This window comes from Antedon mediterranea, chromosome 2 (assembly GCF_964355755.1).
Source record: "Antedon mediterranea chromosome 2, ecAntMedi1.1, whole genome shotgun sequence".
NCBI lineage: Eukaryota > Metazoa > Echinodermata > Crinoidea > Comatulida > Antedonidae > Antedon > Antedon mediterranea.
In genome coordinates, this window is record NC_092671.1 from 4,758,220 (window position 1) to 4,771,522 (window position 13,303).

The 13,303-nt window shown below is 32.8% G+C and overlaps 2 protein-coding genes across 2 annotated transcripts; one reads left to right on the forward strand and one right to left on the reverse strand.

Annotated features, from left to right (window-relative positions):
* Window positions 1-1,262: 1,262 nt before the first annotated feature.
* LOC140040123 (trans-1,2-dihydrobenzene-1,2-diol dehydrogenase-like) lies at window positions 1,263-7,066 on the reverse strand. Its single transcript, XM_072085808.1, has 7 exons — window positions 6,743-7,066; window positions 6,189-6,352; window positions 3,337-3,472; window positions 2,802-2,918; window positions 2,588-2,712; window positions 2,229-2,391; window positions 1,263-2,133 (listed from the first exon to the last, which is right to left on the reverse strand). The coding sequence occupies exons 1-7, from the start codon at window positions 6,942-6,944 to the stop codon at window positions 2,021-2,023; spliced, it is 1,020 nt and encodes a 339-aa protein (XP_071941909.1). The 5' UTR covers window positions 6,945-7,066; the 3' UTR covers window positions 1,263-2,020.
* Window positions 7,067-7,232: 166 nt separating this feature from the next.
* Window positions 7,233-11,197, forward strand: LOC140040125 (death-associated protein 1-like). The gene is made up of 3 exons (XM_072085810.1): window positions 7,233-7,535; window positions 8,000-8,096; window positions 9,507-11,197. Exons 1-3 carry the CDS (start codon window positions 7,487-7,489, stop codon window positions 9,673-9,675), a joined length of 315 nt encoding a protein of 104 aa, XP_071941911.1. The 5' UTR covers window positions 7,233-7,486; the 3' UTR covers window positions 9,676-11,197.
* The last annotated feature ends 2,106 nt before the right edge of the window (window positions 11,198-13,303 follow it).

Below are 13,303 nucleotides of genomic sequence, written 5' to 3' on the forward strand. Positions count from 1 at the left end.
TGTTAAGCTACTCCAGCTGGTTGCAATAATACATTATTCAACTTGTAGGCGTTACATAAAACAAACTTCACTTTCAACACACGTTTATTTGCACATTTTAATCATAATGATCACGTTGATCGTTTTATCTATACAAATGAAACGTCTCTCACCATGATTGAAAGTGATGTGTTTGATCGACTGTACACAACCAATAATTCGTTATATAAGGAAAATCTTGCATGTTTGATGTTAACAAATTACCATGACTACAAAAAGTGCCATCTCCTTGGTAAATACGTTTATTTGTTAATTACAAAACTTGGACTTTGAGAAAAGTAGCAAAAACTTTATTATTGCTATAGAATGTTTTGGTTTAAAAATTAATCAAAGTAATTGTAGACTCTAATGCATGACTTGCACTTTTTCCTAAGTGACGTTTTACAAATAAACGCCTAAAAGATATCAAGAAAACACGAGAAGACCAAACTAGACTCAATTGTAAATCTTTACAATATCATATCTTATTTTGTAGTATTTAATTTGAATACATAGCTATTAATCGTTGATAATTCGTTTTCTCATAATTATCCTCTTTTTTTAACATTATTTTCTGTACATAATATCTGTAGATAATAATTATTATAAAATTCAATACAGATAATACATTTACAACTGTGATGTAACAAATAACAAATATTTCGTTTGAAATCGATTCTCCAAAATTTGGAAAGTTTTCCATTCGAGATTTCTGATTAGGTCAAACTCACTCTCAGAAACTGAACCAAAATATTTGTCAAAATAGTGACAGAGGGCACACAATTTAATATTTCGGCCCATGTTGAAAATACAGATAATTTAGTAGGATTTTATGACGTCATCAACATATCGATATTGAAAATAGTTATGCAAAACAAAACAGATAAAACAAACATAAAAACAATTAATACATTTGGCATTAATTTATTGTACAATGTACTGGGACATTATTACTTCAAGAAATTAAGTAACATTTTAAATATGATTTAACATTATTTATTAAAAGATTTGCACAATTATAACTTTCAAATTATAATTTAGGAAAATTTATTCATATTAATATATAAATCCAAAGGCAAATTACTGAAAAAATGACAATGCTGTCATATATTAATATATATATGCATATTTCATATACCAACAAAATTTTAAGAATCAACAATAATAGAAACCTTAAACTTTCCAACCATAATTTAGACAAATTTAATCATAATTATATTTACATATTATATATAAGTAGTATATTTAAAATAAACAAACAATTTCATCATATAATTTAAAATTATTTATTAAAAGAATTAGCATAGAATTGCATAATAACCTGTTTAAATTAAGTCAGTATAAACCTTTAGTTTAGGCAAATTTATTTTATAATTATATTAACATTACTGTAGTTTAAAATGTGGCCAAGAAACAGCATCATATTATTTTTTCACAACAGTGGTTCATTGCATTTGACTACTCCTAAAAAGGCGAATTCACAACATACTTCTGGAGCTGAAAATATTATCAATGAATATTTTTATAATTACAGTCGAATTACACGACTCTAAAAAGTGTAAACCATTTAGAAAAATCTTTTCTTTTCTTTAAGCTCATTTTTCACTACATAAACTTATTTGCACAAATCGAAAGAATCAGCTTATATGCATGCATGCTATGTTTCCAAATCCCTTTCTGCAACAAATTCTAGTTCTAGTTTTTGATCCAGTGAATAGTTTTAACAGCAAAGAAACTATTATTTGTCACACCTATTAGCATGCAATTCAAAATCTCATGAAATGAAAATGCCAGCTATTCGCTCTTATATTGGAAAGAATAGCGTGATCTTTGATTATATTGAATTCGTGCCAATAAATTTGCCAGGTGAAAAACAGACTCAGGTTCCAAAAGGTTATATGTTTCAACGTTATTACAGAAGATTATATTTTTCAATTAACAATATAAATTTTAAACCCGGAGCTACCCTTTAAGAGAGATGACTGCAAAATGAACTGCACGGTTACTTAGCAACTTCTGTGTCAAGGTAGTAGCCAAGGCCGTGTCTCGCTTGCTCTAGAATGCTGGCAATCTTAACAGATTCTTCATGATTCATTGTTGGATGCTCTTTCAAACCTGTGAATAATAAAACAAATTTAAGGCTATGTTCACTAAGGCTACGTTCTGTTATCTGGAAATACTGTAGTCATTAAATCAAATAATTGACTCACCTTGCTGTAAGCAGTCTCTGACAGCTTGGGCTTCAAAGCGCATTCCAGTACTGTTGTCAAAGTTTAAAGGTTTACCTGGTTTTGGTAAAATAAAACTAAGGTTCTCCACTCCTTTCTCATCTGCAATTTGAAGATGGGTTGGGCACCAAAATGGAAAAAATATCTGGAAAAAAAAACGGTATTTAATGGTGTAATGCCATATGCTCCTCCAACAATTGCTCGCGTACAGCTTATGGGTTGTTCAGACATGCAACAGTAATGGTGTTGTAATTAAAGCAAGTCATAAACTAACAGTGGCAAACAAAACTTGGTAAAGTTTGCTATTGTAGGCATAATATTCATTAGTTATCATTGCATACCCTCATTCTACCTCTGGTACCGACAATATCAGCTTCGTTTGGCAGAGTACATGTACCGGTGCATGTTAGAACTGCAATGCCATTGTTAGGAAATAATAACGTTGTTGTACTTGTCTCATCCACTCCTATAAAAATATTTAATAATATTTATCATTTTTATACATGCGTAACCCCCCCCCCCCCCCCCACAAAAAAAAGTGAAGTAACAGAATACCTGATTCTGCTAGGAATCCTTTAGTTGTGACAGATAATGGCATCTGACCTGAAAATACCATAAGTGCAAGCTGCACTGTGTAAATACCAAGGTCTAATAGAGTACCTCCTCCCAATTCTGTAAAAGCAAAATATATTTTTTTTTTAGATTTTAAAAGAAAATTATACACAAAATAAATAGTTTATATTCACACTTTGGCAACTGAAATACATTATACAGTAGAACTTTTTTTTAAATGATAAGCAGGAAAGCATTCTCTGATAAAAACTAATTTGCATAGGATCACTAATTTGCATAGGATCACTAATTTGCATAGTATCACTAATTTGCATAGGATCAATAATTGTCATAGGATCACGAATTTGCATAAGATCACTCATTTGCATAGGATCACTCATTTGCATAGGATAACTAATTTTCATAGGAATACTAATTTGCATAGGATTACTAATTTGCATAGGATTACTAATTTGCATAGGCTAACTAATTTGCATAGGATCACTAATTTGCATAAACCACTATAGATTTCCCACACCTTTGCTTGAAACTCTTGATACTCCCATGAGTGGGTACCCAAATGACGCCATCACACACTTAATATCGCCGATTCTTCCTGAAGAAATAACTTCTCGCACTTTATTATAAACTGGAAAAAATCTGCTCCACACAGCCTGCAAAATATTCAAATGAAATACTACAATTGAAACAAAATTATTGGTATTTGAGTGAGAACCAAAAAAATCAGATTCAGTAAAACCATGGGATACACCTATAAGAAATACCAATATAAAGTGGACATTATCCTGTAAAACGAACAAACTAGGATAATATATGTTTTAACAGCCAATCTATATTCAGGGGACACCTGTTGTATCCTAAAGATGTTCCCTTATAAGGAGTTCTACTGTATCTCTTTTCTCACGTACTGCTTGGTGCTAGAGACGCAACACAAGAATGTTGGTGCAACATAAGTAATTTGACCAATCACAAGCGATGAATTAATATTCAAACGGTAACTTGTCATTGGTCAACTCTCTTGCATTGCATCTACGTAACATTTTTGCATTGCGTCTCTAGTGGGAACCAAGCTTAAACAATATTTATATATATTTAAACTGGATTTTGTTTTTATTCGGAATAAATTCTGATGGGCTGACTATGAAATGAGAAAAAAGCTGTATGGAGACACTATATTTTTTTCCCATGAGATGACAAATAAATGAATGTTGTGTATATATGACAAGAAAAAATTGTAAAAAAATATTTTATACTTGCAGCATTTCTTTTATATAGCGACATTTTGATTATTTGTTTTCAGAGAGCATAGTAAATCTAAATTCTACACTGCATTTTGACTTAATATAGGTAAAACATATGGCACACATACGAATAAATACTTGAGCTGGGCAGACAAAAATCGATTGGTGGGCATAACATAAATAAGACAATAACTACAAGGGGAATGCCTACAAGTGTAGGTATATGAAATGCAATGTGTGCCTATATAATTTTCCTAAATTAATATAAATCCAAATTGCAGTCTAGAACCTAGACAACCAAACTGTATCTTGATAAAGCCTTGTCTACGCTATCAAACTAGTTTGACAAAGTGCATATTATGGTAGTGATATACCCAAATATGGTAGTGATATTCCCAAATATGGTACTGATATGACATCATCATATCTATATATGGCCACATCACATTTTATTTTCACGTAAAGTTTGATGACGTACACAAAGATTAAGAATACATAGTCTGTTTGAACTTCCTATTTGTTTGATAATGAATGATTAACAATCTGTGGTGCTAATAATAATATAATGTCGAAATACAAATAAAATATACATCATTTTAAAGATTTTAGGTCTCAAGATTATAAAAAAAAAAAAAAAAAAAAAAAAAAAAAAAATATGTAAGCAGATAAAAAAAACCAGAAAACAAAGATGATAAAGATCTGTTTTCCTCCTTTATAGGATAAACAAACCAAATCCTACATTAATGTCATATTAAGTTTAACTCATATCATGTGGAAGCTTACAAACTGGAAAATCAAATTTACACACATTTTAAAACTCAAATTCTGGTTTGCAACTCTTGTATTTTTAAATGGGACTTCCCAAATAACCACACATCAATCTTACAACATCAAAGTCAACTTTATTGTCTTATTTAAAGTCTACCATCTATTGTTTGCCTTCACCTTTCACCTTTATGTCTGGTTTAGAAAAGTATTTTCAGTCTGCACAATTTCTAACTACGAAAAAATCCGCTAAACTTGTTTATTTTTAATATGGGAAACTTCACAAAAAAACCCTACTGTATATAATCAGTCTCCAATAATATATTGTAGCAGGAAAGAGTGAAATTTCACTCTCTCCTGATTGTAGACAGTACCTAGAAAACAAACAATCATGAAAAATCATGACGCCTCTTACCAAAAGTTAGGATGGGTTGATTGATTGAAATATATATTTATACTGGGTAACCTCTTCAGTCAAAGACTGGTCTCCCAGAGGGCCCAGTTGGTGATCAGTGGCTGTGATGTACTAATACACCGGGGTAACCCCCTACTCGTCTCAAAAGATGTACTAGGTTCTTTAAAGTGCACACGAGCAAGTTGTGTACACTGGACCTACGGTTTATAGTCCTTATCCGAGAAGACTCGTTCTACCACCAGAACCATGGAGTGAGTGAGCCTCGAACCTCTGCCGATGTTATGGCTACGTGATTACGGTTCCACTGTCTTAACCGCTCGGCCACTCACTCACTTATACATGCCCCGACTGGAAAGTGTTAAATATCAATTTAAATTTCTTTAAGCTGTTCCTGAGACCAGGCTGGATTAGATCAATGAATCGTTTTCACATGAATTGATGAAAATATATCGATGGAATGCTCCAAACGAAAGTCATTACAGAGATATGCTGATTTTGATAACTTATGATTGAAATGATAATGATCAATAATGAAAAAATAAAAGATTGAATTGAATTAGATAATATTATGATGGCGATGATTATTGTCATAATGATGAGGAAGAAAAAAATGATGGCAGCAATGCGAGTAAAAATTATTTTCTTTGCTGCCTTGATTTTTTATTTTGTTGGTCTTTTTCACAGCTTTTCAATTACTCAAGGGCCAAATGAGAAAAAACAAATTAGAAATTTGAATTAGAAATTAAAATTAATTTTATCTATTAATACAGCACTTAAAAGTTAAACCTGATAGGAAACACACTTTTTTTAGGCATGAAAATGAGGAACAAAAATGAAGATGACGGGAAACAATGTCATTAAAATGTATGGATATGAAGTGAGTGATGAAAGGATGGATAATGAAATTGATAAATGAAATAAATGAAATGTGTATGGATAAAGTTATACCTCCATCATGAAAAGGTTTTTTTCTTTAGCTAGTTCAGTTATTTCTTTGACTTCATCAGCATTCATACCAAGAGGCTTCTCGCATAAGATGGGTTTACCATGGTTCAGAAAAAGCTTGCATAAACTTAAGTGCTGAGTATTAATAGAACCTATGTATATGACATCTGTGAACAAACAGTAAATTATAACAATAGAAAAGAATGTTAACGCGAGAAGTTTTTTAAGGAATGTTTTAAGAAAGAAGCTCATTCCAATCCATAAACCTTTGACTTCACAATGCATGCATTGCGATTGATATTTGCTATTTTTTTTAAATAATTTATATAATCATAATGCATCTGCTCTGTTGGAAGAAACAATTAACAATTACTATACAATATACTTTTATAGAGTTATTGTGCTTTAACACTGTTTATTGTTTTCTTTTACAATAAAAATGGTACATTTTTAAACAACATTAAAATAAATAATTCGCATTGAAAATAAATAATTCGCATTGGAATTAGTTTAAACGAGGAACCTATTCAAAATCTAAGCTAAGGTATTATACTTACCAACATTGGCGTCCATAGCCAATTCTTCATATGTCCCGTAGGCAGATTCGATCTTGTGATTACCAGCAAAAACCTTTGCATTTTCCAGTGATCTGGCAGCAACTGCAGTGACTTTGTGCTCTTCAGAATCCAGCGTTCTGAGGGCTACAACAAAATCATTTGAAATTTTACCAGCACTGCAAATTCCCCATTTAGTTGACATTTTTAATGTACTATACAGGTAGTTTGATGTTAAAATAATTGAGTTTAGCTCAGTTGGGTTGGAAGGTTGTTAGGTTCTTGGTTGTAATAGGCGTGAAAAGAACAAAATACAGTACACACATGATGATCAAAGGTCAAATTTCGTTATGCTTGATCGAGTCATCTAGGTCAGTAAATGACCTTTCAAGCAACCCTGGGGGATGGCATAGCCCATCATATCGTGGATCGGGATGTTTTTGAGGTGGACGATTTATTCTAGAAAATATGTGAAGCTAATAGTTCCGAATTTTGGTACTAGAGTTTAGAGTGTTCTAAAAAAAAGAATGGGTTTAATCTTTGGAGTTTTTGAATTACGTACAATTTAACACGTAGACCTAGTACTTGATAAGAGTATCAACCCCGTGATCGCAGCTGTTTGTTTTGATTCGACGATGTGCATCAGTCTATGTCCCCGTGTAATTCGTCACAAATTTAATCATTTTTTATCTGCAACGTGTATGCAATCTGTTACATTTATACTGTTTTAAACAACAAAAATCAGTTATGTCGGCAGCAGAACAAGCTGAATTAAAAGGTGGACATCCACCGGCAGGTTAGGTTATTTTGTTTTTATAAAAACGTGTAATATAACGTGTAATATAAAAGACGTGTATTTGTGATTTAAATTTGTCTTAACGCTAGCTAGGCCAGATGGAAGACACTGTCTTTGCAACTTTCTGACACGCTAGCCTTAATCAGCTAGGCTAATGGACAGTCCGACACACACCCTGGGCCTCCATAAAAAATTGGAAGACTAATGCGTTTGGATACTGTTGTGCCTGTATTATTTAATAAACCCCCTACTACTACTAGGCCTAGCTAGCTAGTTTTGATTCATTCTGGTTGGAATAAATCTATGCATTATATTTTTATTTTAAATAAAATGATAAATTAATTATTTTTATTGTATATATAAATTATATATTAATATAAAATATAATTATTAAATATCGAATTACCAAGAGTGTATTTAAACGTTGTATGCCTATAACAGTTGATATATTTCATTGTTTTTAGTGAAGGCTGGTGGCATGAGGATAACACAAAGTGGCAAGCAAGCTTATGAAAAACCTGAAAAAGATGAAGATGCTGATGACTATGTGGAACCAACAAGGTCAGGATGATCCCTGCTACAACAACCTCAACCACTACTGACCAGCACCTCCCCCCCCCCCCCCACCCCCAAATAATTTGCCAGTCCCCCTCCCCTCCATTAATTAACACTGTCCAGATATAGTAAAAGGCACCCCTCCCAACTCAACTTGAAGCCCCTCAGATCTCCATATAACCCCCATAATCTCCCACCCACCCTCCTCACCATGCATCTGCACAACCTGTGCCCTGCCACTCCCATCCACACATACTCAACTATTTGAACCTCTACTTAACACCATCTCTAACCTACCATGCCAGTTCTCCCTCCTGGCCGCGATTTTTTTTTTTCGTACATAAGTTGGGGACCCCATCATGAAACGTCACAAAATAAACATGAATAATTCATCAGTTAAATTTTCTTGTTCCGTGTGCACCCAAGCGTATAGCAACAAGAAGTGATTACACAAGTGCGGTACGATTCTAGGCCTATCTCCGCTGCGCTGTTGAAGAATAGCGGCGTTTTGTGTGGATTGTCGAAATAATCGGCCTTTAGTTTATGGTGTTTTTAATATAATTTATTACTAAAGAATTACGTGTTAAAATTATAGTTTCTATTAATACTATTAGGCCTAATTATTAGTCTCTAAACCCATGTCTATTCTAGTAGTAGCTGTGTGGATGTGTGTGACGTGTGTGTGTGTTAGGTATGACCAAAGATAGTTACACTATCTTTGGTATGACACAATCCGAGTAATAAGTCAGCAAAATTAAACAATAAACATTACACAAAAATACATTTTTTATTCTCGTGGGTCAAATCTTCCCATCTCATGTGTTCATATACGCGCATTTTTAAAGTTCCTTTGAGTACATGCATATTGTTTGATAATAAAATAGCAGAATTAAAAAATACAGTACACAAATTATACACATTCTTTATTCTTGTGGGTCTAAGCTTTCTTTGGGCTATGTCCAATGAATTACTACTTAGTTTAATGTCTTGCCGTACTTGCTTGCCTAGCTGTCAAATAGCCTCGACTCGACACATTTTGTGTGAAGAAGAGTGCGCGAAGGCAATCGCGTGAATTTACTTAGAATCCTAGGCCTACTGTAGAAAGTATTGTATCGCAGTTGTGTAATCGCTTCTTGTTGCTATAATACGCTTGGGTGCACACGGAACAACACATTTAACTGATGAATTATTCATGTTTATTTTGTGACGTTTCATGAGGGGGTCCCCAACTTATGTACGAAAAAAAAAATCGCCTCCTGGCCCCCACTTTGTTAAACATACATAGCACCCATACTCAATCACTTAAATCTCCACTTTCGTGACCCAGACCCTGCCAAACCCCCATCCCAACTTTATTATTAATTCATCCCCACACAAGAATTTCTCTATTAAATTCCTTCACATTTTGTTCCTCAGTCCACCACAAGCCAATAACGTGCGTCTGTTAATCTCTGGTGCAGTCACTAAAGGGAATAAAGATTTCCCGACGGAAGCTGTCAAGAAAACACACGATAAGCCACAACCGACACATTCCAAGCATGTGGATACTAAACCAAAGCATAATGTACAACAGCCCCGCAAGTAGAGGGCGTAATTTGCATTTTCTGGCCGCTGACATAGTATATGACCCACTATTGGGGAATCTGAATGTCGATTTACAGAATGGCAAATATATCTGAATAAGGTTAAAAATCATGGAAATTAACATTTTATTTGAAAATGAAATTTAATTAGATGATTTTCTAAGTAGTATACATGTATTTTAACACATACTAAGAAATTAATAGAGGATATATTTTGGGGGGACATATTCACTGTTTAAGTACATATAATGAATCTATAGGGTAAAGCATGGAGGTATAACATTAAACTGAAGAGCTTGTATTAGCTAACCGAAATTCGTGTCCTAAAACAACAAATTAGATATTTTGTCTATAGAGTTAAATTGCTTATATAATAATTTGTTTTCTGTTTTTGTTCAACAGCAGCAGCATTACACACTTCATTGTTTATGTAACCTTAAAAAAAGAAATTATATATAGACATTGTTATGGTACAGTGAGCTTATTTAATGTCAACAATTTATCAAGGATATAGTCATTATTAAAGGTTACAATTATTAAACAGTGTTTTGGAAATTGTTACATTTACTGTAGAATATTAGAAATAAAGCAAATTTAAACACTGTATCTAGATTACCCAAGGCAAACTAGCAACAGGATGCTGAGCTCCAAAGATCAAATGGTTTATCTCTGGCTGCGACACAATCAGTTCCACGCATCTTAATATATAAATAATGTATATGTACTGTAATAGAATATGTACATAGTACAGTACTGTTGGTGTTTGTCGCAGCCAGGCATAAGATCAAAAGACTGTTACAAGTTCCTATCTTGGCATGGCGAACTCAGCGTCCTGTTGTTAGATTGCCTTGATTTCACACAAGAACAGTGTGCCTACTGTATGTATTCATCTTTTTGCACAGTCATGTGTATAACAGACTATATAATTATCAACACACCCACACACGCAAATAATAATTTTGGTTTATGAATATATTACTACTACTTAGTATATCAAGTATACTAGTATATTACTACTACTGTATTAGGAAATAGGATAACAAATTTTAACATTTTTGTAAAAATTATGAAATCATATATGGCTTTTTTGCTGTGGACCAAAATTAAAAGTACATACTGTATTTATTTTAGGAAATTTTTCTTCTAATTTAGTCATGAAGTTACAAAAATGAGGTTGGAAGGTTATTTTATTTTGGTAGACTTGCTACCTGGCATAACTTAACACTATTAAGTTTGTATTTTATGGATAATTCTTTGAAAAATAGCATAAGGCTAAGACTATTTCATAGTAAAAGTAATTTTGAAAAGGATAATTTACTAACACAATACTTAAAAATGTTCAATATCCCATTATGTATTATCATTGGAAGCAAAATTTTCTTTCCTTATTGTAAGTAATTGAATGTTTGGGTTATTTTAGGGAACGAACGTAATATTTTAAAAGAAATGTTTTCTTAAGGATAATGATTCCTATTTTGAATGAAAAAAAACAGTCTTGTGATATTCTTATTCAATCTGATATATTTGTTTTAATTTGAATAAAATACAATCAAATGTACTAATATGATGTTTAGAGTTTGATGTTACCTGCAAAATCAACTTCAAAAATATTTGCCAGACAATTTCCCATGAAAAATTAGCCAACTACACAAAGGTTAGCTCTGTCTACACTATCAAACTTGTTCCAACAAAATAAGTGTGATGTGCCCAAATATGGTAGTGATGTGACATCATGTCCATATATGGGCACATCACATTTTTTTGTCACATAAAGTTTGATAGTGTTGACAGAGCTTTAAGTTTAGTTAAATAGTAATCATTAGGGTGAGGTAGTGGGTAGTAAGAATAGGAAATATGGTCAAAATTGTAATGAGGTGTACACGTCAATGAGGAATATTCTTTATTTACCTATTAGATTACTTGGTTGCTATTTTGCTGGTGACAACTGTACCCGAGTGCCACCAGGTATGGAAATATTGATATAAAGTTTGCAGTACACCACGTATGAAAAGAACTGTTGAGTTTCTCGATGTTTGATCAATATGCTTTGATCGTCCTTTAGGAGTGAGAAACGAGAACGATCAAAGCATATTGATCGAAATGTCGAGAAACTCAACAGTTCTTTTCAGAACTAATATACGTGGTAATACATTTCGATCAATATGCTCAGGAGTGAGAATGTGCATTCTTATTTGACAGGCACTCCTGAGGACGATCAAAGTATATTGATCGAAATGTCGAGAAACTCAACAGTTCTTTTCAGAACTCATATACGTGGTGTACCGCAAACTTTATATCAACATTTGATTTCGCCATGCAATCCTTCTAACAATATATGGAAATATTGTATGGTGAAAATTGAAATGACATATGTATGTATACATCAATGATGTTAATGTAATATATTGTTTGAAGGTTTGCATGGTGAAATCAAATGTTGATATAAAGTTTGCGGTACGACACCACGTGTATTAGTTCTGAAAAGAACTGTTGAGTTTCTCGACATTTCGATCAATATGCTCAGGAGTGAGAATGTGCATTCTTATTTGACAGGCACTCCTGAGGACGATCAAAGTATATTGATCGAAACGTCGAGAAACTCAACAGTTCTTTTCAGAACTAATACACGTGATGTTAATGTAGGGGTTGAATGATGCGTCCCTCTTGTGTGTTCTTGCCTATTCTTTTCAAGATAAAAGAGAGTTCATAATTTTATTTTGGCTGTCAAATGAGAATGCACAAAATGTAGATGAGTACAGTAAACAGTAAAAAACATCAACACTACATTCATAATATTGGTTTTGTTTTAATATCCTGTTATAGAAATCAACCACTTTCATAAAATCATTTGGTCTAGAAATTTAAAACCTATTGCTTATACTGTCTCTTAAGCCTGTTTTACACTAAGCAAGCTATTTTACTTTGTTTTTAAAGTCAAATGTTCATTTTATTGTAGTCCCAAAAAGTGACAATGTTCTACTACTTTGCCGTGATAAAAGACACAGCCAATCAAATTCAAGCAAATCCAAGCGATCACCAAGCATTTTAAGGAAACTGCAAACACATTCTGATCGTTTCGTAGTGCACAACACGAAAATAACTTGTCTAGTGTAAACTCTTTATAAAATAATTTCCTTGACATAAATTGCAATAAAAATAAAACAATTACCAATCTCATTAAATGTTAAAATATCATTATGGCATCAACATTTCAACAATACTTTATATGATTTATTATTATATACCACCCTATTCTACAAAGGTATGTGGTACAATATCAGATGTTGAATAAATAGGCTAATATATCACTCTAAAATGACATAAATAATCCGTTTTGATAAAGTTTCAAGCAAACTATTAACTGCGCATTTGAATTATTTTGACATGGTCCCTTAAGCTTGGTTCACACTAGGACGCAATGCAAGGGTATAAGCGCAACTGAATTACCTGACCAATCACAAGAAATGGCATATCCAATCTGCGTTGTGCTTATGCAGTTGCATTGCATCCTAGTGGGAACCAGTTAGGGTAAGAATGGTAAAATTTTTCCTGCTTCCTACAGTCTTGTGTGGCTGATTTTGCCATTTTCCCTTAACTGGACCCAAGCATTTTTAGGAATTATGAATGTGG